A 23767-nucleotide genomic window follows, 5' to 3' on the forward strand; every position below is an offset into this window, starting at 1 on the left:
CTGTGTGCAAGGCAAACACCCTATGGCTGTGCTATCTCTCTGGTTCTGAAGAATATACCTTTTATTCACAAACAGTATAATCCAGCATAGGTAAACAATATTCTATCACCCTCACAATTAATGCCCTTATTTCCATCTAGAAGAGCACTGAAAACTTTGCATATAAATCATATCAACATATTCCCACACTACACCTTCTACTACTGTTCAGGGTTCCCTCCCCATCTACCCTTTCCCAGAATTTTAGTTCCACAATTTATGTGAGCAAGGAAAAACAACAGAGAAAGCAATGCTGATCGAAGAACCTTTGTTTATTGGGGATGTAAATACAATAGGGCATGCCTCTCCTAAGTGAATCTTCCTGAAGATTTATTCGTCGGGTTTGACATTAATTTGGCCCTCTAGTTTCAAGTTAAGTTATCAGGGAGATTTTTAAGTTGCAAGTGTTAGGGTTCAAAGAATCAGTCCTGGCTACCTCAGGGTCATGTCCTAAGCACAATATACAAATGTTCTCATGATATGGAGGTAGTTACATTTGCATGTATGTTTATGTTGGCTCCAGTGGGAGACAAAACTTTTTCCTCTATTGCAAGAGAATACTGTGTTCAACAAAGTTGCTTTGGTTAGCTCTTTTTCCTGTGTTGCCTCATGTGTGCAGCAATTGAACCAGCTATTTCTGCATTCTTCTTGTTCTGGCCAAAATAATCTAAAAATTCTCCATCTGGTCCAATTAAGTACATTATTATTGTATGATCCACCTGCAGATAAAAAGATTACCAACATTATTCACTTATTTTACTAAATAAATACTACCAGTTAACTAAAAGAATGTCACATAATACACAAGTAATCATTCTAGAATTTCCTATTTTTGGAATTCAGAGGACAAATTATCAAAAATCTCCCGTGTGCCTAAACTTTGTTCTATTGCTTAAAACATTAGTTGAACTTTAAATTTAGTTTAATGCTTTATATACTTATTACTATAAACTCTTAAAAATAATCTATTCTCTGTGCTAGAGACAGTAAGGCAATTGTCTTGCACACAAAAGATCTTAACTCAATGACAGTCAACATATAGAGTCCCATGAGCACTGCCAGGCATGGCCCAATCCTGTCCTCCTCCTCTACTTATTTTGATATTTTTTAAATCATAAGATACAGCTAAATATATGTAGATAAATTTTATATTTACAAAATATACTTTAAGAGTAAAATCTTAACATACCAAAAATACTTTGCTGTTTGATGTACTTAATGTTGATATTTGAGCAACTATTTTTTTACATTTTTCCCCCAAAATGGTACTAGTAGTAGCTCTATACAATATTTAAAATAACATGGAAGTGAAAAGCATCTTTATACTTTATTTTCATGAAACAGCAGACTCACATTCAGTTATTCTTCCTTTGCTTTGAAATAGGCTACCTATAATTCTAAACTAGTCAAAAATATATTATTCATTGATTAAATTTAAGTGCTCCTTATTTACAAAAATATTCTGTAAGAAGTCATTTTCTTATAGAGACAAAATAAAGTTTATTTTCAAATTTTGTGAATAGCTTCTAGTGATCCTTTATCGAGAGATTTATGGGGCCTGGCGGTGGCGCTAGAGGTAAGGTGCCTGCCTTGCCTGCGCTAGCGTTGGACGGACCACGGTTCGATCCCCCGGAGTCCCATATGGTCCCCCAAGCCAGGAGCAACTTCTGAGCTCATAGCCAGAAGTAACCCCTGAGCGTTACCAGTGTGCCCCCCCCAAAAAAAAGAGATTTATTAGCAAAAGAGCAGATATAGATCAGATTTACATCCTGGAAACAAACATGAAAATGATATTGATAGCTTTCTATCGCTAACATGAATCAAATGAACCAAAAAGCATGAGACAACAGTGACATCTAGAACATAATTGCAAAGCAGGCAGGAGTGTTAGTCTCTGTTCTCTCTCTCTCTCTCTCTCTCTCTCTCTCTCTCTCTCTCTCTCTCTCTCTCTGCTTTCTCTCTGCTTTCTCTCTGCTTTCTCTCTCTCTCTACTTTCTCTTCTCTCTCTCTCTCTCTCTGCCTCTGCTCTTGGGCCACACCCCATGGGGCTCAGGGGTTATTCCTGGCTATGCACTCAGAAATCACTCCTGGCTATGGGATGCCAGGGGATCCAACTATGCCCATCCTAGATTAGCTGCATGCAAGGCAAATGCCCTATCACTTGCGTGCCACCACTCTGGCCCCATCTACCTTTGTTGTTCTTATAAAGAAATCAACACTAATTTCTAGGGAAAGTAATACATAAACTCAGATATTTTTAATTATAGCAAATCAAAATGTCAAACTTCAAACTTACAGACTTTAATAACCTATTGTCAGAATATTTTGCTGCATTTGGGCATTAAATAATAGTATGCAATCATCAGAGAATGCTTGACTTTACTTTGGCACACTAGACTATCAACTCCTGTTCATCCAGAGTAAGACTAGTGAGAGTGATTCTTCTCATTGTAAATGACTGAATTTTACACAAGAAATCAGTGTGAAAGATAAAAACAAGTTAACTAATTACAGGGTGATATCATTGATGAATATAGATTCAAAGATTCTCAACAAAACAACTAGCAAATAGAATCCACCAAAGATTCTCAACAAAACAACTAGCAAATAGAATCTAACAATTCATTAAGGTCATACACCATGGCCATGTAGGACTTATCCCAGGGATGCATCGAAGGTCTAGCACCCATTCATGATAAAAACTCTCATCAAGATGGGAATTGAAGGAACTTTCCTCAGTATAGTTAAAGCCCATAACACACACATTACGGGGAAAACTAAAAGCCTTTCCTCTAAAATTTGGTACAAGACAAGTTTGCCTGCTCTTGTAATTTCTATGAAATATAGTGCTGGAAGTACCTGCCATAGTAATTAGGCAAAAGAAAGAAATCAAGGGCATCCAGGCAGGAACGAAAGAAATCAAGCTCTCAGTGCTGAGGGCATAAAATTATATTTAGAAAGACTATACCAAATGACTCTAGTCTAAAATAATAGATACATATAGTAAAGTGGCAGGCTACAAAGTTAATATGCAAAAATCCCTGGTTTTTGCTAAATACAATAGTAAAAGTGAAGAGATAATGAAAAAAACATTCATAAATGTAGCTCAGAAAATCTAGTATCTTTACTTAATTTAAGTAAAGAGATGAAAGATCTCTATAAAGAAAAAAAAACACTAAAAACCCTGTTTAAGAAATAAAAGAGGCCACAAAGATATGGAAACACAGACCTTGCTCATGGATTGAGAAGGTTTAACAGCATTGAATTGGCAATACTTCCAAAGCATTGTCCAGATTTAATGAGATCACTATAAGGATACCCATGTCATTTAAAGATAAAATATATCAAACATTCCTCAACATTTGGAACAATAAGCATCCATAAATAGATACAACAATCTTTGGGAAAAAGGATGGGAAGCATCACTTTCCCCAACTTCAAACTATACTATATAGAAGGTCTTTTAAACAGCATGGTACTGAAATAAAGACTCAGATCAAATAGACTTGATTATTCTAAGGCTGATCCTCAGGTATAGGATCAAATTAATCTTTGATAAAAGGGCAAGAAATACAAAGTGGAGCAAAAAAAGCACCAACAAGTGATGTCGGGAAAACTAGTCAACTTCAAGCAAAAAAGTGAACTCAAACTTCTTTAACGCCATGCACAAAAGTCAAATAAAAATGAATTGAAGACCCTGATGTTAGACTTGAAACCATAGGTCCTTAAAGGAAACACTGAGCTAAAGGCACCTTCAAGGATGAAACATTACTGGCCAACCAAGTGGAAACCAAGATAAACAGATGCGACTACATTAAACTAACAAGCTTCTGCACCGCAAAGAAAATGGAGACTAGGATACAAAGTGTACCCATGGAGTGGGAGAAACTATTCACCCAAAACCTATCTGAAAAAAGGGTTAATATAAATAACATTATGTAAGTTACTGGTAAAGCTTAGCAAGAAGAAAAAATTCTAACCCCACCCAAAAATTGGAAGAAATAAACAGAGAATTACAGATGACTAAATGGCACATGAAAAAATGTTCCACATAATTTTATCTTTTATTTTAATCATTAGGGAGATGCAAATCAAAACAACTGACACTACAGAGAATGCCATACATCACAAAGACAAAACAAAACAAGAATAACAGTGTTGGTGCAAATGCAGGGAGAAAGAGACTTTCATTCACAGCTTGTGGGGATGTCGACTGATCTAGCCTTTTTGGAAAGCAATAAGGAATATTCCTCAAAAACTAGAAATTGAGCCTCCATATGATCCAGCAATACCACTCTTAGGACTATACCCTAGGAGCCCATTAAGAATAAGATTAACACTAAGTTTTTTTGTTAGAAGTTCAGCACTAAAGATTTACAACTCTAAAGGAATAATCTGAAATGAACCAAATTCCCATTAAGTCTTAACACTAAACTGTAATTCGAGTAATTTTTAATTTATAATTAAGTCAACTGCACTTATTACATCAACACTTAATAGTGTTGATATCAAAGGGTCCTACTTATATATCAAGATTATATTTTAAGACTTGCCATGGGAAGATGTAAAAATAGGCAAAGACAATGAAACCTTAAAATAAATCAGAAAAATAATTACTTTGTATTTCTGTTAACTTTCTGCTGCATGAGAACCCAAAAGATCTCACAGAAAGAATATTTATGTCTGGGCCAAGAATGAAAATGATTAAGAACAGATAAATTGTTTATTTGCTGTTATTCTTCCAGGAGTTATACATGTTTAAATTGTTTTTATGTTTAAAATTATTTCAAAAAGAAAAAATAAGTTGTTTAGCAGAGTCAGTTTTTAAAATTCAACTTTTAAAACTGAGACATCACTCAAAAGTCCTTTTGTGTGAATCTCCATGGTTCCTCCTTCAGGAATTTTCTATCAGATTGCTCCCATTCTGTCAAGAATGAGGATTTAACCGTATTAATTAATCATGGTTTCTGAGTTAGTGGGGACTGCACTGCTCTTAAACTGTCAAAAGACATGCCAAAATTCATCAATCTGGAAGTATGTAATTGATGAATTTTCTTTGCTACATTATTAGTGATTGTTTTATGTTCTACTGGGTCTGAACCTTCAGGTCTCCTCTGAAAAGAAAGTTGGCTAATAAACTCTTTTCCTTTTTTTAATTTTTTTTTATTTTTGGGCCATACTCAGTGATGCTCAGGTGTTACATTATTCCTGGCTATGTGCTCAGAAATCACTCCTGACTTGGGGGACCATATGGGATGCCAGGGCAAATGCCCTACTGTTGTGCCCTGATAAACTCTTTCTGATGACCTAATTTATTTCCATTTCTGGTATAATTGGCTGGAATGTTATTTTTTCTAATTAGCTCACTGGGTCTCTTGACAACTGCAACTGATATCTTTTGTACTTTGTTTTGTCTCAGAAGGCTTCTTCCTTTTTAATATGGGAAAATACCATTCTATAATCTTATCACTCTGAGGTAGTCTAATTCCCTTTTGAATTCTAGTTGCAAGGCCAGTGATAACTTTATAAAGGTTATCTTTATATGCCTAAAAGGTTTATATCCTTAAAATGTTCTTTTAATATTCTTTTCAGGCATTATTATTATTATTACACTTTTATGGCTCAAACTATTCTTATCAAACCAAAATTCTGTTGGACTCCCCTGGGAACTCTCATTCTGGCACCACTTTGCTGGAATCTTCTATTTAGTCTTGGGAAATTCTGCTTTGCTTTCTTCCTTTGACTCAATTTGATATCATCCAGAGATATATCAATTTTATTCAGATTCTCATTTCTATTGACTATCGATAGGGGTAACAAGGTCCCTGCTGTTCCATTAGAAGTCCTTGTTGTTCCCATCATGGGATCTAACTTGTTCATGGCTAGAGATGTTGCTTCAGCTGAAGAGTTGCCAGAGAAGGCTATCACTCCTAATTTCTAAATTTTTAAATTTATAAATTGTGATATATTTAGTCATAATAGTTATCCAATAAAATACAATTTTTTATTTCCTAAATTCTTTGTACACTACACTAAAAAACCACATCAGTAACTCAGCTGAAAACTCTTTAGGTGTCAGGGAGTAATCTTAAATCCATTTTTCTGACTAAGTTAATTTTGATTTAAGTGTAGATTAGTCAACATCTTTAATTTTTAGTTATGTCTTGCCAGAAAATCCAATTTTAACTCTGCAGAACACTTGGCACTAAGGAATCTGAGAAATTTATTGCATGTTCAATTGCTACTTGACAAACCAAAAATAAAATCAGGAATATGATAGCAATGATGAAAATAGAAAACACCCAACAAATATATGTGAACAGACATTACATACATGTCTGTGACTTCAAGTGACAAGTGATACTAAACAATCACTTAAAAATAAGGAATTCTCCCCCTTTTGGTTGACAGTGCAAAAAATGCAAAGATATAGCAATAAATGCAACTTCATAAAAGTTCTGCTTTTTATTGACCACACAGTGGCACTTAGGAGGAAGATCCATAGGAAATCTTTGGCCAATTTAGTGGGTGATTCAACATAGAGGCATGAAGATGCTGTACTACTTTAGTCCTTCTACAGTACTAGGGATTACCAAGGTCACCTAGGCACAACTAGAGGTCTCCAGAACCCTGTTGGGTAGTAGAGCCTTGAGGGCTGCAAACAGTGCTGGGTTTTGAACTCAGCTCTAGTACATGCTAGGCATGTACCCTAACTGTTGTTTTATCTCTTGAGCCCTCAAAAATAATCTTCTGAAAGCAGATCAATATTTAAAATAAGGCCTAGTATGGGGCCGGGAAGGTGGCGCTAGAGGTAAGGTGTCTGCCTTACAAGCGCTAGCGTAGGACGGACCGCGGTTCGATCCCCCGGCGTCCCATATGGTCTCCCCAAGCCAGGGGCGATTTCTGAGCTCATAGCCAGGAGTAACCCCTGAGCATCAAACGGGTGTGGCCCAAAAACCAAAAAAAAAAAAAAAAAAAAAAATAAGGCCTAGTATATGTTCTAGAAAAGAAATGTAGTACAAGACATATAGTTGATAAAGAAGTTAACTTTGGACCTGAGCAACAGTATAGCAGGTAGTGTATATGTCCTTTTCATCACTGCATGTGGCTGACTGAACTTTGAGCCCTGGTACCACATATAAAACCACAGAGGCTGTCAGGAATAATCCCCAAGTGCAAAACCAGGAGTAAGTGCTGAGCAAAACTTAGTGTTAACTGAAACACACACACACACTCACACACACACAATAAACCTTATAGGAAAGTTTATCTTCTCAAAAGAAGTAATTTCTTATGATTCACTAGAAACAGATTCAACATATTTTAATTAACAAAAAATTTGCCTCCAATGATTTCTTTATTTTTAACATGAAGTACATAGATTCAAAGCCTACTGAATCTAAGACATCATTTACTTTATACAGTCCTGTATTTTGGTTGTTTTTGTTTGGTTGCTTTGTTTGATCCTGATCTATCTGCAGCCCACTCAGTCTCTGGCCCTGCCTTCCAATATTATATGCTAAGAAAAAACAAACAGGTAATTTAATTATGAGAACATCAAACATTTAAACAAGCATGCTTAAAAACTATATTACACGGCTATTTTAAATATTCCCCAATTCCTTGATCTTTTTGAAGGGGGAGGTTGGGGTCACATCTGACAGTGTTCAGGGCTTACTTCTAGTTCTCAGTTCCAGGATAACTATCAGCATTAATTGACGACCATATGTAGTGCTAGGGATTGAATCAGTTAGCTGTGAAAGAGATAGTAAACGCTATCTCTCTGGCCACTCAAATATCCCCATTTCATAAGGAATTTACAATGAACAATAATCTTGGGGTTTCTTTAACCTCTAAGGTCACCCAAACATGTAGGAATGCCTAAGAACCGCTAAATTACTCCAAGGAATAAAATTTGAGAACATTTACTTACTATGTAATCCTCATCTTCATCTTTGGGCCCAGGGCTATAATAAACTCTATATGCTCTGGCGACCTGATCTATTTCATTCTTTGTCCCAGTTAGGCCAACCAGTTTGGGAGAAAACTCTGAAATGAAAAAAGAAATTTTTTGAGAGAAAAAAGAGACACTAAACAAAACCACAAACCTATTTCTACCTCAGAACAATATCACTAGTAAGCAGCCCTATTTGACATTTCCTTATGATTTAAAGATAAAAAATTCACAAAGAATAAAAAATATCTCTTCCTTTTTAATATACAAATATGATTCACCCAGACTACATTCTGTAGATTAGTACTGGAGGGGGTGAGGTGGGGAGGAGGGAAATTTGCAACATTGGTGGTGAGAATGTTGCACCAGTGAAGGGGGGGTGTTCTTTACATGACTAAAACCCAACTACTATCATATTTGTAATCAAGGTGTTTAAATAAAGATATAAAAAATTATGCTTTGATAAAACTTAAAAATCAAACAATGTCATTTGCATACTATAATGAAATTAATCTAGAAATCATTAACAAAGTATCTGAGAAATTCAAAAATAGATGGAAATAAGATACTTCCAAATAACCCAAGCCAGAGACATTTCAAAAAACATTTTAAAATATTTTAATCACAACACAACTTGACAAAAATAAAAATTTTTGGAATTGTACTCAAATCATTAATTACAGATAGGAATTAATTTAGCAAAAATTAATTAAATTGAAAAGAGTAAATAAAAAGATATCAATGAAAACAAGAGCTGGCTTTCTACAAAATGTAATCTATGATCAACTAATAAAGAACTGGAGGAGCTAAAGACCCATTATTTAAGTTGATAGAAAATTTAGAATTAGTGTTTTAAATACACTAGCTAATGTATAAAAATACTATCAAGAATTAAGCATTACATTTTTCAATAGAATCACTTAAGAAAGTTTTCTTCAAAATTAGTTTATAACATCAAAATAGTGCATCTCACTTCCCATACTAATAATCTCATAGTATTTTTAAAATTAAGATTTCGTTTATGTAATCTAGCAGATATAAATTAAAATATCTATGATACAAACAGATGAAAAATTCAACATTTACTTTATTATTCTTTTTATTTTTGGCCACATCCCAAAGCACTCAGGGATTACTCCTGGCTCCGCACTCTTGCAGGCTCATGGACCATATGGTATGCCAGGGATAGAATCCACGTTGGCTGTGTGCAAGGCAAATGCCCTACCTACTATGCTATAGCTCCAGTCTCCCAATACTTACTTTCTACCACAAACAGAGAAAGTCTATATTTTTCCTTTGGATAATTCTAAATTAAAAGTAACTAAGGGGCTTGCTCTTTCAAGCCATGTTCTTCCTTGAATACATAATCTTATTTACTTCTTAAATTGTATGGACTTATCATTGGTTTACAGTTTGGGGTTTCAGATTCTCACATGTGTATGTTATGAAGTAGGGGTCTGAATTAATTTTTGTTTCAAACATGGTACTGCCCAGTTTTTCCAACTCCATTTGTTAAAGACGCAGTTCTTGTCCTACCTCACAAGCACACATACTTTAACCTAACAAATTCTAATGTGAATGCAAAAATGTACAAACTTATTTTTAAAAGCTTGCTGATATAAAAAAAAAATCAAACATAGGGGCCAGAGATATAGCACAGTGTTAGGGTGTTTGCCTTGTAAGCAGCTGACCCAGGACTGAGGATGGTTTGAATCCCGGCATCCCAAATGGTCCCCTGTGCCTGCCAGGTGTGATTTCTGAATGCAGAGCCAGGAGTAATCCTGACCGGGTGTGACCCCAAGAAACAAAACATATCAAATCAAACATAGCCAGAAGTAACCCTTGACCGTCACCAGGTGTGGCCCCAAAACCAAAAGCTGAAGGAAAAAAAAAACAAAAACAATAACTTCAAAGGAGACTTTAGGGAAAGTACAGCATTTGTCTTGCACATGACCAAACCAACTTCAATCCCCAACCCCCTTATATCATCTCCAAAATTCTTCCAGGAGTGAATCCTGAGGGCAGAGCCCAAATTTACAAACAAGGAACTACCCCCTAAAACGCTCTCAAATTTTGCAAGATATGAATTATAATTTGCCATAATAAAAATATAAGCCCATTCATTTGTACTTTCAATCAACAGCTTAAATTTGTATCACAATTACAATTCAAATTACTGAATTTTCTGGTTTTGTTTCTGGGCCATATCTAGCAGACTCAGGGCTTATTCCCAGGTCTCTGCTCAGGGGACAAAGGAGTGTCAAAAACTTAGTGCTTAGCCCTTCAAGTCATCTGTTTGATTTTAAAAGAACTGATTTATTGTTGTTTGGGGACCACATCCAGCTGTGCTCAAGGTTTGTTCCTAGTTCTGTGATAAGGGATCCATCCAGTTCGGTTTGAGAGACCATATGGGCTACGAAAGATTGAACCCATGTCTGATGCATACAAGGCAAATGCTTTACCTGCTGTACTTATTATCTCTCCAGCCCCTCAAATTATTATTTTTAAGACACCAATATGATAACAACAAAACTATATGATCAATTTTTTATTTTCATCAAATCTTTTAGGTAAAACAACTTTAATCCAAAGAAATTAAGCAACTGGTCCAAACTCCAAACTCATAAGAACTTAACTCTTAAAGTACTTAACTCATTTAATACTTACCCTTTATATCATAATTTATTATTTTTAAAACCTCTTAATGGTTTTTAACCTGCATATTGAAAGGTTCAAATTAAAATTTTTTCATTAATAGTTATAAAAGTGTTTCTATCACTAATGTTTCAGATTTTTGAAACACATGCAAGGAGTTGATTTACTATGTAAAACTTTCAGAAAGTGTTTTCACAGAGTTCTAAGAAGCAAAGTATTCCAAAGCTAACATTATTAACAAAGTTCAATAATTCCTTTAAAAAAATAAACAGAGCTCTGCAACAGTAACTGAAAAGTCTGCTTATTTCTAACCTATTGCTGAGCTACATCACTGGTACAGAAATGCTCATCATACCTTTTGTACTCCCTATTTCACAAGGGATCCAACTACAATAGGATCACTCACAAAGGTTATTACAACTAAACATATATATATATATACATATGTATTTATATTTATATATGTAAACATAAACTGATTAGTAAAACATACCTTTAACATAATTGGCAATAGCTTCTTTTGTATCCCTCTCTGGATCAATAGTGATGAAAAGAGGAGTTAAATTTGGCAGAGTAGGAATATTATCTGGAAGAAAGTTCTCAATTAGTAATTAACATTTAAGGAAAAAGACAAAGAACACCAGAAATTATGAGCATAGTAAATACTTTGCTGAAGTTTCAAGGAAACAAAGGAACATCTGACACTAACGTAAGATGATGAGGAAGTAGATAGAATTGCTCCTAGAAATAATAGATTTGGGTGGAAAATCAGGTCACTAGCCTAGCAAATATCATATATCACAGCATACCTGACACTTTAACCACATCACGTTTCTTAATGTAGACATGTTTACAGCCCTCCCCCACTAGAAGTCGGGAAGGGTAAGCTATTCCTTCTCACTGGTTCTAACATATCCTACTAGGTCACAAATCACATCACAGACTTTCTAGTTTAATGAGAGAATGGGCAAAAATAATGTAAAAACAAGGAAACAATAAAGGGTCCCAAAATGGAGTTACTAGAAACTTAGAACACTTTACCTTTTTAAGCATTCTAACATTTATCATTACAATCTTTGGAGGAAAAATATTAAAAATTAAAGCAACACACCATTCAGCTAATTTTAAAATAAAAATTGCATGAACATATTATTTTCTATTTTAGGTAACATGAATACAGTAGTGTTCACTTTCAGTTTTGGTGACCAATTATTGCACATTCACCACCATGAAAATGCCCCAGAACTTCTAATTCTGTCTCTTTTCTGCCCTCTAGTCTACTTCTAGTCTTATCACACAACCCCAGTATTGTTTTGCAATAAAAAACTAAGAGATTGCTCGAGAGTTATTATCTATATCCTTATTCTCTTTCTCTATATACCAGATAAGTGAGATCTGTCAGTATTTTTCTCTCTGACTTAATTCATTTAACTTGATATCATCTAGGTACATCCAAGTTGCAACAAACAGCAAGAGTTTTACCGTATATAAAGTTAATATTTTAAATTTTCACAAATTTAATATAACACTCCATTTAACAGTCATTCAAGAATGTAAGAAGTATAGCAATATTAAGAATATTAACATTACTTTTATGTTTTTCATACCTATTTCATCCACAACTTGAATCATTTTTTCTAGTTCTTCTGGACAAACATCGGGGCAATGAGTGAAGCCAAAATATATCAATACCCATTGTCCAAGGTAATCTTTATCAGTTTTAGCTTCTCCAAGATGAGTTGTTAAGGAAAATGGGCCCCCTAGTAAAGGTTTTCCAATGCTTCGCTGCCTTTGCTTTTCCAACCCTTAAAGAGACACACAAACACATAAAGTCATTAAGACAATCTCATCAGAGGTTATATATGCATGATATAGTGATAGTATTATGCTAATAACTTTGGGGGTATTTTGAGCTTCTTAAAACAGGTGATTTCATCACTACTTTGTGTCAGAGAAATATCTGTTTTTAAGAAGCTCAAAAGTTTGAAGAACAGCACAAAACAATGAATAAGAATAAAAATAAATGCTATGGTATGTGCCAGAAAAACTCGACTTATACGCGAGTATATGCAGTAAGTACATTCAAAGTAAGAGAGTTTACAAATGCAAATGAAGTTAAAATGGAGTAGAAAAAAAATAAAGCCTGTTGTAGATAATTCCTCACACCCCAATTTAAAAAAGAAAGGGAAACAGGTCTGAAGCAGGATCATGCACGAAATAATCCACACCAGGCTGAGGGTGAAACAATAACAACCTGGCAATCTACTTGTATTGAGAGCGAGCTACCAGAACTGTCCTTTTTATTGAGTACAGAGAACACCGCTGGGTAGGGAAATAAAGATGGCTATCCTGAGACAGTCCTGCCATGGTTTGCATGTAAGGCAATCTCTATTTTGGAGTAAAACCAACTTGTAAACAAACAGATACAAAGGAAGCTTTGTTTGGGGTGAAATCAACTTATAAAAAACAAGGTGTAATTTTTACCCTGTAGTACCAGAAAGAAAATTCAGTGTTAGTGTAAATGAAAGGTTTCTTTGTATATCCAGAAGCACATTATATACATTAATTTTCAATTAAGACTTTGTATTTGTGAACATGAGTCTGTCTATAGTTTGACTGTTATATAACCTGTACTAAAAGATTGTTTGAGTTTGGATGTTTAGAGTTTGGATACTGGCTGGTGTTACCCCAGTTAGATCCTTGCAATTACACCTGAGTATAAAGCTATAAATAGCTCCTGAGTCCCAGTGGTTATGAACTTCAAATGTTTCCCCCTATACAGAAAGAAGAGGACAGGGCTTTTTTGAGAAAATAATTGGAACCTTGGATGAAATGAGCTCAGTACATTTTCCTAAATTAAAAAACAACTCAAGAGAATACAGGAAAACAAGTCTGTCATAAAAAGTTTTCATAGATCTGGGACAATAGCCAATATCCAATCTCTCTAAAAATAAAGAAAATCATGAACCCACTCTAACATAAGTGAACTGAGAGTTTGTTGAAAAACCATTTACATAATAGGAAAGAGTAATATTTGTACTAAGTCATTATATATATATATATATATATATATATCACATTTTGGTAGAGAAGACTAATCAACATCATCTTAACCAAAAGAGCAAAATGAGTAATTAGAAAACTGAAACATGTCACATCTATATATATCTAAAAAGAACATGGCTTTGGGCCGGAATGGTGGTGCAAGTGGTAAGGCGCCTGCCTTATGTACATTAGCATAGGACAGACCTTGGTTCGATTCCCCCGGCGTCCCATATGGTTCCCCAAGCCAGGAGCAATTTCTGAGCGCATAGCCAGGAGAAACCCATGAGTGTTACCGGGTGTGGCCGGAAAAAAATAATAAAAAGAACATGTCTTTATTTTTGTGATATTTCAACTGAAAATAAAACAACCTGAATCTAATTGTGAAAAATTAATTAAGACACTTCAAATTAATGCATATTTTACAAAATACTTGTCTGTGATCTTCACAAATGGTCAGGTCTCACAAAGCATACAGACTGGTAAATAGTTATAGGCTGAAGAATACTAAGGAACTAAAATACTTGATTTTAACTAACAATACTAAGATATGTGGGTCAATGGTTCTGAACTTGGTCTCCGCTATAACAGAAAGCAAACTGAAACACTTCAATGTGATCTAAAGGCAGTAATATAAGGACGCCAATTTTCTCATTTTATGTAGTTATGTTAGAGAATGTCCTTTTGGAGATAAGGCATTGTGTCAGCCTTATTTTGTCAGTACTCTCAATGATTAGGAAAACTAAATACTGTTTAATAACGTTTTGTGCACATGGGCAGGGTGATTCCAAAGCTCAGGGGGCTAAGGGCTATTTCCAAGTTACTCTGTAATCAAGGAAGGGCGGTTAACTGCTCAGTCTGCAGTGCCAGTGACCACAAGATAATTTTGGCAGCTTGAGGACCAATAGAGCCATTGATCATTAGTGGCCTATAGAGTTATATCCTGTAGTGCGAGAGGTACAAGTATGGTGAAGAATTGCAAACAAGTCATGTACCTGTGCATGTAAAGAGCACACCTCTCCCTAGTCCCTATACTAAATATTTTTGCGGGGGAAGGAGGCACACCCAGTGACACTCAGGGGTTACTCCTGGCTACGTGCTCAGGAATCACTCTGGCATGGGGGACTATATATGGGACGCCAGGATCGAACCGAGGTGCCTCCTGGGTCCCTCCTGGCAAATTCCATATGGCTGCACTATTGCTCCAGTCCCCCTCTACAAAATTTTCTTATATATATATATATATATATATATATATTATTTAAACACCTTGATTACATACATAATTGTGTTTGGGTCAGTCATGTAAAGAACACCACCCATCACCAGTGCAACATTCCCATCACCAATGTCCAAATCTCCCTCCGCCCCACCCGACCCCTGCCTGTACTCTAGACAGGTTTTCCATTTCCCTCATACATTCTCATTATTAGGACAGTTCAAAATGTAGTTATTTCTCTAAACTCATCACTCTTTGTGGTGAGCTTCCTGAGGTGAGCTGGAACTTCCAGCTCTTTTTTCTTTTGTGTCTGAAAATTATTATTGCAAGAATGTCTTTCATTTTTCTTAAAACCCATAGATGAGTGAGACCATACTGCGTCTTTCTCTCTCTGACTTATTACACTCAGCATAATAGATTCCGTGTACATCCATGTATAGGAAAAATTTATAACTTCATCTCTCCTAACAGCTGCATAATATTCCATTGTGTATATATACCACAGTTTCTTTAGCCATTCGTCTCTTAAAGGGCATCTTGGTTGTTTCCAGAGTCTTGCTATGGTAAAGAGTGCTGCAATGAATATACTTGTAAGGTAAGGATTTTTGTATTGTATTTTTGTGTTCCTAGGGTATATTCCTAGGAATGGTATATAGCTGGATCGTATGGGAGCTCGATTTCCAGTATTTGGAGGAATCTCCATATCGCTTTCCATAAAGGTTGAACTAGACAGCATTCCCACTAGCAGTGGATAAGAGTACCTTTCTCTCCATATCCCCACGAATACTTTTTATTCTCATTCTTTGTGATGTGTGCCATTCTCTATGGAGTGGTGGTATCTCATCATTGTTTTGATTTGCATCTCCCTGATGATTAGTGATGTGGAGCATTTTGTCATGTGTCTTTTGGCCGTTTGTATTTCTTCTTTGTCAAAGTGTCTGTTCATTTCTTCTCCCCATTTTTTGATGGGATTAGATGTTTTTTTCTTGTAAAGTTCTATCAGTGCCTTGTATATATTGGGGATTAGCCCCTTATCTGATGAGTATTGAGTGAATAGTTTCTCCCAATCAGTGGGGGGCTCTTGTATCCTGGGCACTATTTCTTTTGAGGTGCAGAAGCTTCTCAGTTTAATATATTCCCATCAGTTAATCTCTGCTTTCACTTGCTTGGAGAGTGCAGTTTCCTCCTTGAAGATGCCTGCAGTCTCAATGTCCTGCAGTGTTTTGCCTACGGGTTGTTCTATATATCTTATGGTTTTGGGTCTGATATCGAGGTCTTTAATCCATTTGGATTTTACCTTCATACATGATGTTAGCTGGGAGTCTAAGTTCAATTTTTTCCAAGTGGCTAGCCAGTTGTGCCAACACCACTTGTTGAAGGGCTTTCCATGCTCCATTTAGGATTTCCTGCCCCTTTATCAAAAATTAGGTGATTGTATGTCTGGGAACATTTTCTGAGTATTCAAGCATATTCCACTGATCTGAGGGTCTGTCCTTATTCCAATACCATGCTGTTTTGATAACTATTGCTTTGTAGTAAAGTTTAAAGTTGGGGAAAGTAACTCCTCCCATATTCTTTTTCCCAATGATTGCTTTAGCTATTCGAAGGTGTTTATTGTTCAAAACGAATTTCAAAAGTGCCTGATCCACTTCTTTGAAGAATGTCATGGGTATCTTTAGAGGGATCGCATTAAATCTGTATAATGCCTTGGGAAGTATTGCCATTTTGATGATGTTAATCCTGCCAATCCATGAGCAGGGTATGTGTTTCCATTTCCGCTTGTCATCTCTTATTTTTTGGAGAAGAGTTTTGTAGTTTTCTTTGTATAGGACCTTCACATTTTTAGTCAAGTTGATTCCAAGATATTGAGTTTGTGTAGCACTATCGTGAATGGGGTTGTTTTCTTAATGTCCATTTCTTCCTTAGTACTATTGGTGTATAAAAAGGCCATTGATTCTTGTGTGTTAATTTTGTACCCGGCCACTTTGCTATATGAATCTATTGTTTCTAGAAGCTTTTTGGTAGAGTCTTTAGGGTTTTCTAAGTAGAGTATCATGTCATCTGCAAACAGTGAGAGCTTGATTTCTTCCTTTCCTATCTGGATTCCCTTGATATCTTTTTCTTGCCTAATCACTATAGCGAGTAGTTCCAGTGCTATGTTGAATAGGAGTGGTGAGAGAGGACAGCCTTGTCTTGTGCCAGAATTTAAGGGAAGGCTTTCAGTTTTTCTCCATTGAGGATAATATTTGCCACTGGCTTGTGGTAGATGGCCTTAAGTATATTGAGAAAGGTTCCTTCCATTCCCATCTTGCTGAGGGTTTTGATCAAGAATGGGTATTGGACCTTATTAAATGCTTTCTCTGTATCTATTGATATGATCATGTAGTTTTTATTTTTCTTGTTGTTGATGTTGTATATTATGTTGATAGATTTACGGATGTTAAACCATTGTTGCATTCCTGGGATGAAACCTACTTGATCTTAGTGGATGATCTTCTTAATGAGGCATTGAGTCCTATTTCCCAGGATTTTTTTGAGGATCTTTTCATCTGTATTCATCAGCAATATTGGTGTGTAATTTTCTTTTTTTCGTAGCATCTCTGTCTGGTTTAGGTATCAAGGTGATGTTGGCTTCATAAAAGCTTTTTGGAAGTGTTTCCGTTTGTTCAATTTCATGAAAGAGTCTTGCCGGGATTTGTAGTAGTTCCTCTTGGAAATTTTGAAAGAATTCATTAGTGAATCCACCTGGGCCTGGGCTTTTGTTTTTGGGCAGACATTTGATTACCGTTTTAATTTCATCAATAGTGATGGGGGTATTTAGATATGCTACATACTCTTTCTTCAACCATGGAAGATTATAGGAGTCCAAGAATTTATCCATTTCTTCCAGGTCCTCATTTTTAGTGGCGTAGAGTTTCTCAAAGTAGTTTCCGATTACTCTTTGAATCTGTCATATCAGTAGTGATCTGTCCTATTTCATTCCTAATACGATTTATCAAGTTTCTCTCTCTCTCTTTGTTAGTTTTGCCAGTGGTCTATCAATCTTATTTATTTTTTCAAAGAACCAACGTCTGCCTTTATTGATCTTTCGGATTGTTTTTTGGGTGTCTACCTCGTTGATTTCTGCTCTCAGCTTTGTTATTTCCTTCTGTCTTCCTATTTTTGGGTCCTTTTGTTGAGCACTTTCTAGTTCTATTAGCTGTATCATTAAGCTACTCAGGTAAGCTCCTTCTTCCTTCCTGATATGTGCTTGCAAAGCTGTAAATTTTCCTCTCAGTACTGCTTTTGCTATGTCCCATAAATTCTGATAGTTTGTATCTTTATTGTCATTTGTTTCCAGGAATCTTTTGATTTCCTCCTTGATTTCATCTCGGACCCACTGGTTATTCAGTATGAGGCTGTTTAACTTCCCAGTGTTAAAGTTTTTCTTCTGTGTTCCTTTGGAATTCACAAATAATTTCAGAGCCTTCTGGTCAGCGAAGATAGCCTGCAAAATTTTTATCCACTTCATATTATGGAGGTATGTTTTATGTGCCAGCATGTAGTCTATCCTGGAGAATATCCCATGTACATTGGAGAAGAATGTGTATCCAGGTTTCTGGGGATGGAGTGTCCTATATATATCCACTAGGCCTCTTTCTTCCATTTCTCTTTTCAGGTCTAGTATATTCATGTTGGGTTTCAATCTGGTTGACCTATCCAGTGTTGACAAAGCTGTGTTAAGGTCCCCCACAGTTATTGTGTTGTTATTGATATTATTTTTCAGATTTGTCAACAGTTGTATTAAATATTTTGCTGGCCCCTCATTTGCTGCATATATGTTTAGGAGAATTATTTCTTCCTGCTCTACATACCCCTTGATTAATATAAAATGTCCATCTTTGTTCCTTACAACCTTCCTGAGTATAAAGTTTGCATTATCTGATATTAGTATGGCCACTCCAGCTTTTTTATGGGTGTTGTTTGCTTGGATAATTTTTCCCCAGCCTTTTATTTTAAGTCTATGTTTGTTCTGACTATTCAGGTACGTTTCTTGTAGGCAGCAGAAGGTTGGATTGAGTTTTTTGATCCATTTAGCCACTCTGTGTCTCTTAACTGGTGCATTTAGTCCATTGACGTTGAGAGAAAGAATTGTCCTGGGATTTAATGCCATCTTTATATCGAAATTTGGTGTGTCTTTTGGTTAGTCTTGTCTTAAATTAGGTCTTTCAGTTTTTCTCTTAAGACTACTTTTGTGTCTGTAAAGTTTCTGAGCTGTTTTTTGTCTGTGAAACCATGTATTCTTCCGTCAAACTGGAAAGTGGGTTTTGCTGGGTATAGTATTCTGGGTGAAGCATTCATTTCATTCAGTCTTGTCACAATATCCCACCACTGCTTTCTGGCATTGAGTTTTTCTGGTGACAGGTCTGCTGTAAATCTCAAGGATGCTTGCTTGAACGTAATTTCCCCTTTTGATCTTGCTGTTTTCAGAATTCTGTCTCTATCTGTGGAATTAGTCATTGTGACTAGGATGTGTCTAGGGTTATTTTTTCTGGGGTCTCTTTTGGTTGGTACTCTTTGAGCATGCAGAATTTGATCATATATATTCTTTTTTTTTTTTTTTTTTTTTTGGTTTTTGGGCCACACCCGGTGACGCTCAGGGGTTACTCCTGGCTATGTGCTCAGAAGTCGCTCCTGGCTTGGGGGACCATATGGGACGCCGGGGGATCGAACCGTGGTCCGTCCAAGGCTAGCGCAGGCAAGGCAGGCACCTTACCTCTTGCACCACCGCCCGGCCCCGATCATATATATTCTTTAGCTCTGGAAGTCTCTTTTTAATAATGTTTTTGACTGTTGATTCTTCCTAAAAATTTTCTTCCTGGGTTTCCGGGACTCCAATGATTCTTAAGTTGTTTCTGTTGAACTTATCATAGACTTCTATTTTCATCTGTTCCCATTCTTTGAATAATTTTTCCATTGTCTGTTCATTTGTTTTAATTTTTTTTTCCAATCTCTCCCGCTGTATAGAATTGTTATGTATCTCATCTTCCACAGCACCAAGTCTAATCTCAGCTTCTGATACCCTGTCCCAGAGCTTATCCATTTTGTCATTCACTTCGTTTACTGAGTTTTTCAGGCCTGTTAGTTGACATGTTATTTCAGTTTGGAGTTTTTTGATTTCTGTCTTCATATTTTCTTGGTTCTTATTAGTGTTCTTTTCAACTCGATCCATAGTTTCTTTGAGTTCGTTGAGGTTCTTCCATATTGCTAGTCTAAAGTCTTTATCTGAGAGGTTGATTAGTTGGTTGGACATTATCTGGTCATCAGAATTGTCATCTTCATTCTCTATGTCTGATGCTGACCTGCGTTGTTTCCCCATTGTCACACTTGTATTGTGGGTTTTTCTACGTGTTGTGGTGTTATGGTGTTGTGGTGTGGTGGCTAAATGATGCAGGCAGCACACTCCTCTGGCTCCGCCCTTTCTGGATGGGTCGACTTGCCTCCAAGGGAGGGGAGTCCTCCATGGATGAAGCCTCACACAGGAGCAAATCTTAGGCCCGAGCACGCAGCAGAGAAGACAGTCCGGAGAGAAATGCTGGGCTTCAGTTTTTAGTGTGACTTTTTCTTCTTGTTGCAATGGTGTTCTTTTCTTAGAAAGAGTGCACTGCTGAGTAGTGAAGCGGAGCTAAGTGCTCTACTGGAGCCTCTTTTCGGCCCACTCCCAAGAGGTTCACGCAACAGGATAGTAGATAGACACACACATGCAGCACTCACAGGTTTTCACAGTCGGGCCCCACTGGGCAGGCGTAGTTTCATGAATTTTCCCAGCCTGACGTCACAAACAGGGGACCTGGCTTCTGCAAAGTATAGCCGGTTTTCACGTTATGGAGCAGTTCCTTGGCATTCCAGCCCTAGAATTGGCCTCTGGGAGAGCGAGTTTTCTGGACAGCTCACTCCCAAGAGGTTCATGGAACAGGATAGTAGACAGACACACACTCAGACAGCACTCACAATTTTTCACAGTCAGGCCCCACTGGGCAGGTGTCTCTACAAAATTTTTTAATGAAACTTTGTCGCAGGTAAAATTCCAAATTCAAGTCAATAGAAACTCACATATTCTATAATTGTCTATCACTGCTTTACAGTTTCAGTTTTCTTTGTGAAATTAAAAGAACTAAATTACTTATTAATATGTTTACTACTTATCAACACAAATTCATCCCTATATTATATCAAGACTATTTTACATCAGTTCTATAGACTGAATTCTTGTTCCCAGACTTAAACTTTTTTTGCAAACAACATCAAAAGAGATAAAATTTTGAGTTAAGCAAACTTTAAAGATAAAAAAGAATTTTTAAACCAAATCTCAAAAGTACTGAAATACTAAAATAATTAAAATTCTTCCAAATAACTTATGAATACTTCAAGGGGTAATCCAGAACAATTTTAGGTGCACATGTATGAGGCTCTCCTCACTTCTCTAGTTAGTGGCTTTTACCTCTACTTACACTCAGTTAATAAGAAGAATCCTCCACAAATTCCAAAGGCTTTCCTTTCCTCCTTGGAGCACCCTGTACTTCCCCTCTAGTATAGCAGAACCTTTACTCTCAAATTTTGTAATGCCCTCATGCAAAAGTGTCTATTGCATCTTTTAACAGTGTTAAGCAGTGCCATCTACATTGAATTCTGGAAAAGACAGTAATGGATAAGTAAATAAAATTGAAATAAAGCTTGTAGTTAATAATACTGTACCAATTTTGATTGTATTGAAAAATGAACCATAGTCAAACAAGTTGCTATAATTAGGAGAACCTAAAAGAAAAGTATAAGGAAACTGCCTCTATTAAATCTAAAGTTATTTAAAGAGATAGGAAAAAATGTTAGTCCACAGTCACAAAGATAATATTCAGAACTGAGTGTTAAATAAATGACATCTACTTACTCTCTGTCTTTTCTTTCTTGAGGTACTTCATTCCAGCCAATACAGCTCCCCCAACAGCAAATGTGATTGCTAAAGATTTCCAAGAAACAGGCTACTGGGGCAGCAAAGTTAAAGAAAATAATAATTAATATAAGATATAAATATGATCCATGTTAAATTTATTCTAGTATTTTATAAACACATATCTTTATCTTATGAAATGTACTGAATGTTTTCTGCTACCTTAAGATGGGAGAATTCTAGGTTAGAGCATGCATCAACAAAGTTCCCCTTACCTTCTCAGGGGCCAGCCCTTTAGGGACACTGCCAGGTATGGCCATGGGTGGCCCGTACATGCCTGACATCAAAGATCCTGAGAAACAAACATTGCAGACTTTGCTTGAACCATTGGCTGGAATGTCCAAAATACTGAAGAATTTTTGTGGATGCAGTTAGGTCTTAGGTCTGTCTCCTAGCCCTGGGGCTGTTACCAAAGGGGACTTATTTCTGAGAACATTCACATTCATTTTTCATTATGAAAAAAAGGACTCAAAGTCGAGCAGCGATTTACTAAGAGGTTACCCTAATTCGAATACTGATTTAAAATCCAATGCTGATATTAAAAATATAAACAAAACAAATAACGGTAATTTGTCTAACTCTGGCTTCCATAAGAAAGTCAAGAGATCTAAAAGTGAAGCTTCCTGCAAACTCCATTTCTTTGTAACTGAATTTATCAAATTCCAAGTCAACTAATCGACTACACTCAGTGAAATTAAACTTTCACTGGTTTCGAAAGGCCACACATATCTCTAACCTATCTCTAAAGCAGTGGTCTTCATTTCTATTTTAGGTCAGCGCTAAAACCTCATAGAAACCAAAAAGGCATGGCCAGCAAGTACTTACAATCCACATCTGATCAATTTCCACACAAAATGAACTTCTGCAGTGGGTGGGATAATTAATTATAAAGCGGACCAAACGTAGTAAATAAACTTACTTAAACTTGTTGGGGCCGGGGCCGACCAATGATGTGCTCTCCATGCAATGGCAAAGGGTTTATTATCCAGCATGCTGGGGCTCAACACAAACTACACAGACCGAGGCAAGGAGCCACCAGAGAGCAGAGAGTGAGAGCCCGGACCCAGATGTGAGGGCCTTTTATAGACTTTTGTTAACTGTCCATCAACAGAAGGTATTAACCGCCCACGGGAGTTATTAACCATCAACGGGACTTAACTGTCAAACAGTATCAATTGGCTCCCAGTTCGCCAAACAGAAGGGGGCAAATAGAGAGATGGGAACAAAGTATCTCTAGGATTTAAGGAGGTAAAGAGAGAGATTTTTGGCTTCCTTACCAAACAGAGACCTGGAAGAAAACCTGAAACCGATTTCATTGGGACGGAGGAGGACGTGAGTGAGTAAATAAATGGCTACATTCTAAGCGTGAGAATTTACAGCGGAGATCAGTGTCGGTTCTCCAATTCTCTGCAGAAGAAACCGAGCCAATCAAACGAGATGGATTCGCTGAATAAGAATAATAGCCGGTCCCGCCAATAGGTTCCCTGAGGTTACGACCAGAGTGGGGGGGGGGGGGGGAGGTCGCAGGACGTGTGACAGGTCTGCACTCACCCCGGGCTTCAAGGGGCGCGTGGGGTCCCTGCGCCCCTTCGGTCCCCCGGACGAGAAGTCCGTGCTGAAAGGCCGGCTGCCCGGGCAGCGGCCCACGACCCAGGAGGCCCGCGGAGCCTCTTTGCGCCGCGCGAGGCTTTGCCTAATCAAGACCCGGGACGCCCCAAGACAGCCGGGCCAGAGCTTCCACAGCGGAGCACACGGAGGCAGCATACTAGGACTTGGGCCCAGCAGCACTCCGCCATGCGCTTCCCGGGGCGGGCCTCGCCTTCCGGCGCCATTTCCGCATTGGCCGGAAGTCCCGAGGCGCCGCTCTAGCCCG

General features: G+C 37.0%; 1 protein-coding gene across 1 annotated transcript; it reads right to left on the reverse strand.

Moving 5' to 3' along the window:
• Positions 1–293: 293 nt before the first annotated feature.
• On the reverse strand, positions 294–23658 carry LOC126014354 (protein SCO1 homolog, mitochondrial). Its single transcript, XM_049777653.1, has 6 exons — positions 23446–23658; positions 21835–21925; positions 12256–12453; positions 11142–11234; positions 7973–8088; positions 294–758 (listed from the first exon to the last, which is right to left on the reverse strand). Exons 1-6 carry the CDS (start codon positions 23656–23658, stop codon positions 624–626), a joined length of 846 nt encoding a protein of 281 aa, XP_049633610.1. The 3' UTR covers positions 294–623.
• Between the last annotated feature and the right edge of the window lie 109 nt (positions 23659–23767).

Source organism: Suncus etruscus, chromosome 7 (assembly GCF_024139225.1).
Source record: "Suncus etruscus isolate mSunEtr1 chromosome 7, mSunEtr1.pri.cur, whole genome shotgun sequence".
NCBI classification, from domain to species: Eukaryota; Metazoa; Chordata; class Mammalia; order Eulipotyphla; family Soricidae; genus Suncus; species Suncus etruscus.

What these genes read in the sequence shown, in the direction of transcription:
- LOC126014354 (XM_049777653.1), bottom strand. Translation starts at nt 23,658, where the DNA reads ATGCTGCCTCCGTGTGCTCCGCTGTGGAAGCTCTGGCCCGGCTGTCTT. An exon ending in CGCGCCCCTTGAAGCCCGGG is followed by an intron (nt 21,926 to 23,445) that starts GTGAGTGCAGAC and finishes CTGCCCCAGTAG; the next exon opens with CCTGTTTCTTGGAAATCTTT. An exon ending in TATTGCCAATTATGTTAAAG is followed by an intron (nt 8,089 to 11,141) that starts GTATGTTTTACT and finishes TTTTCATTTCAG; the next exon opens with AGTTTTCTCCCAAACTGGTT.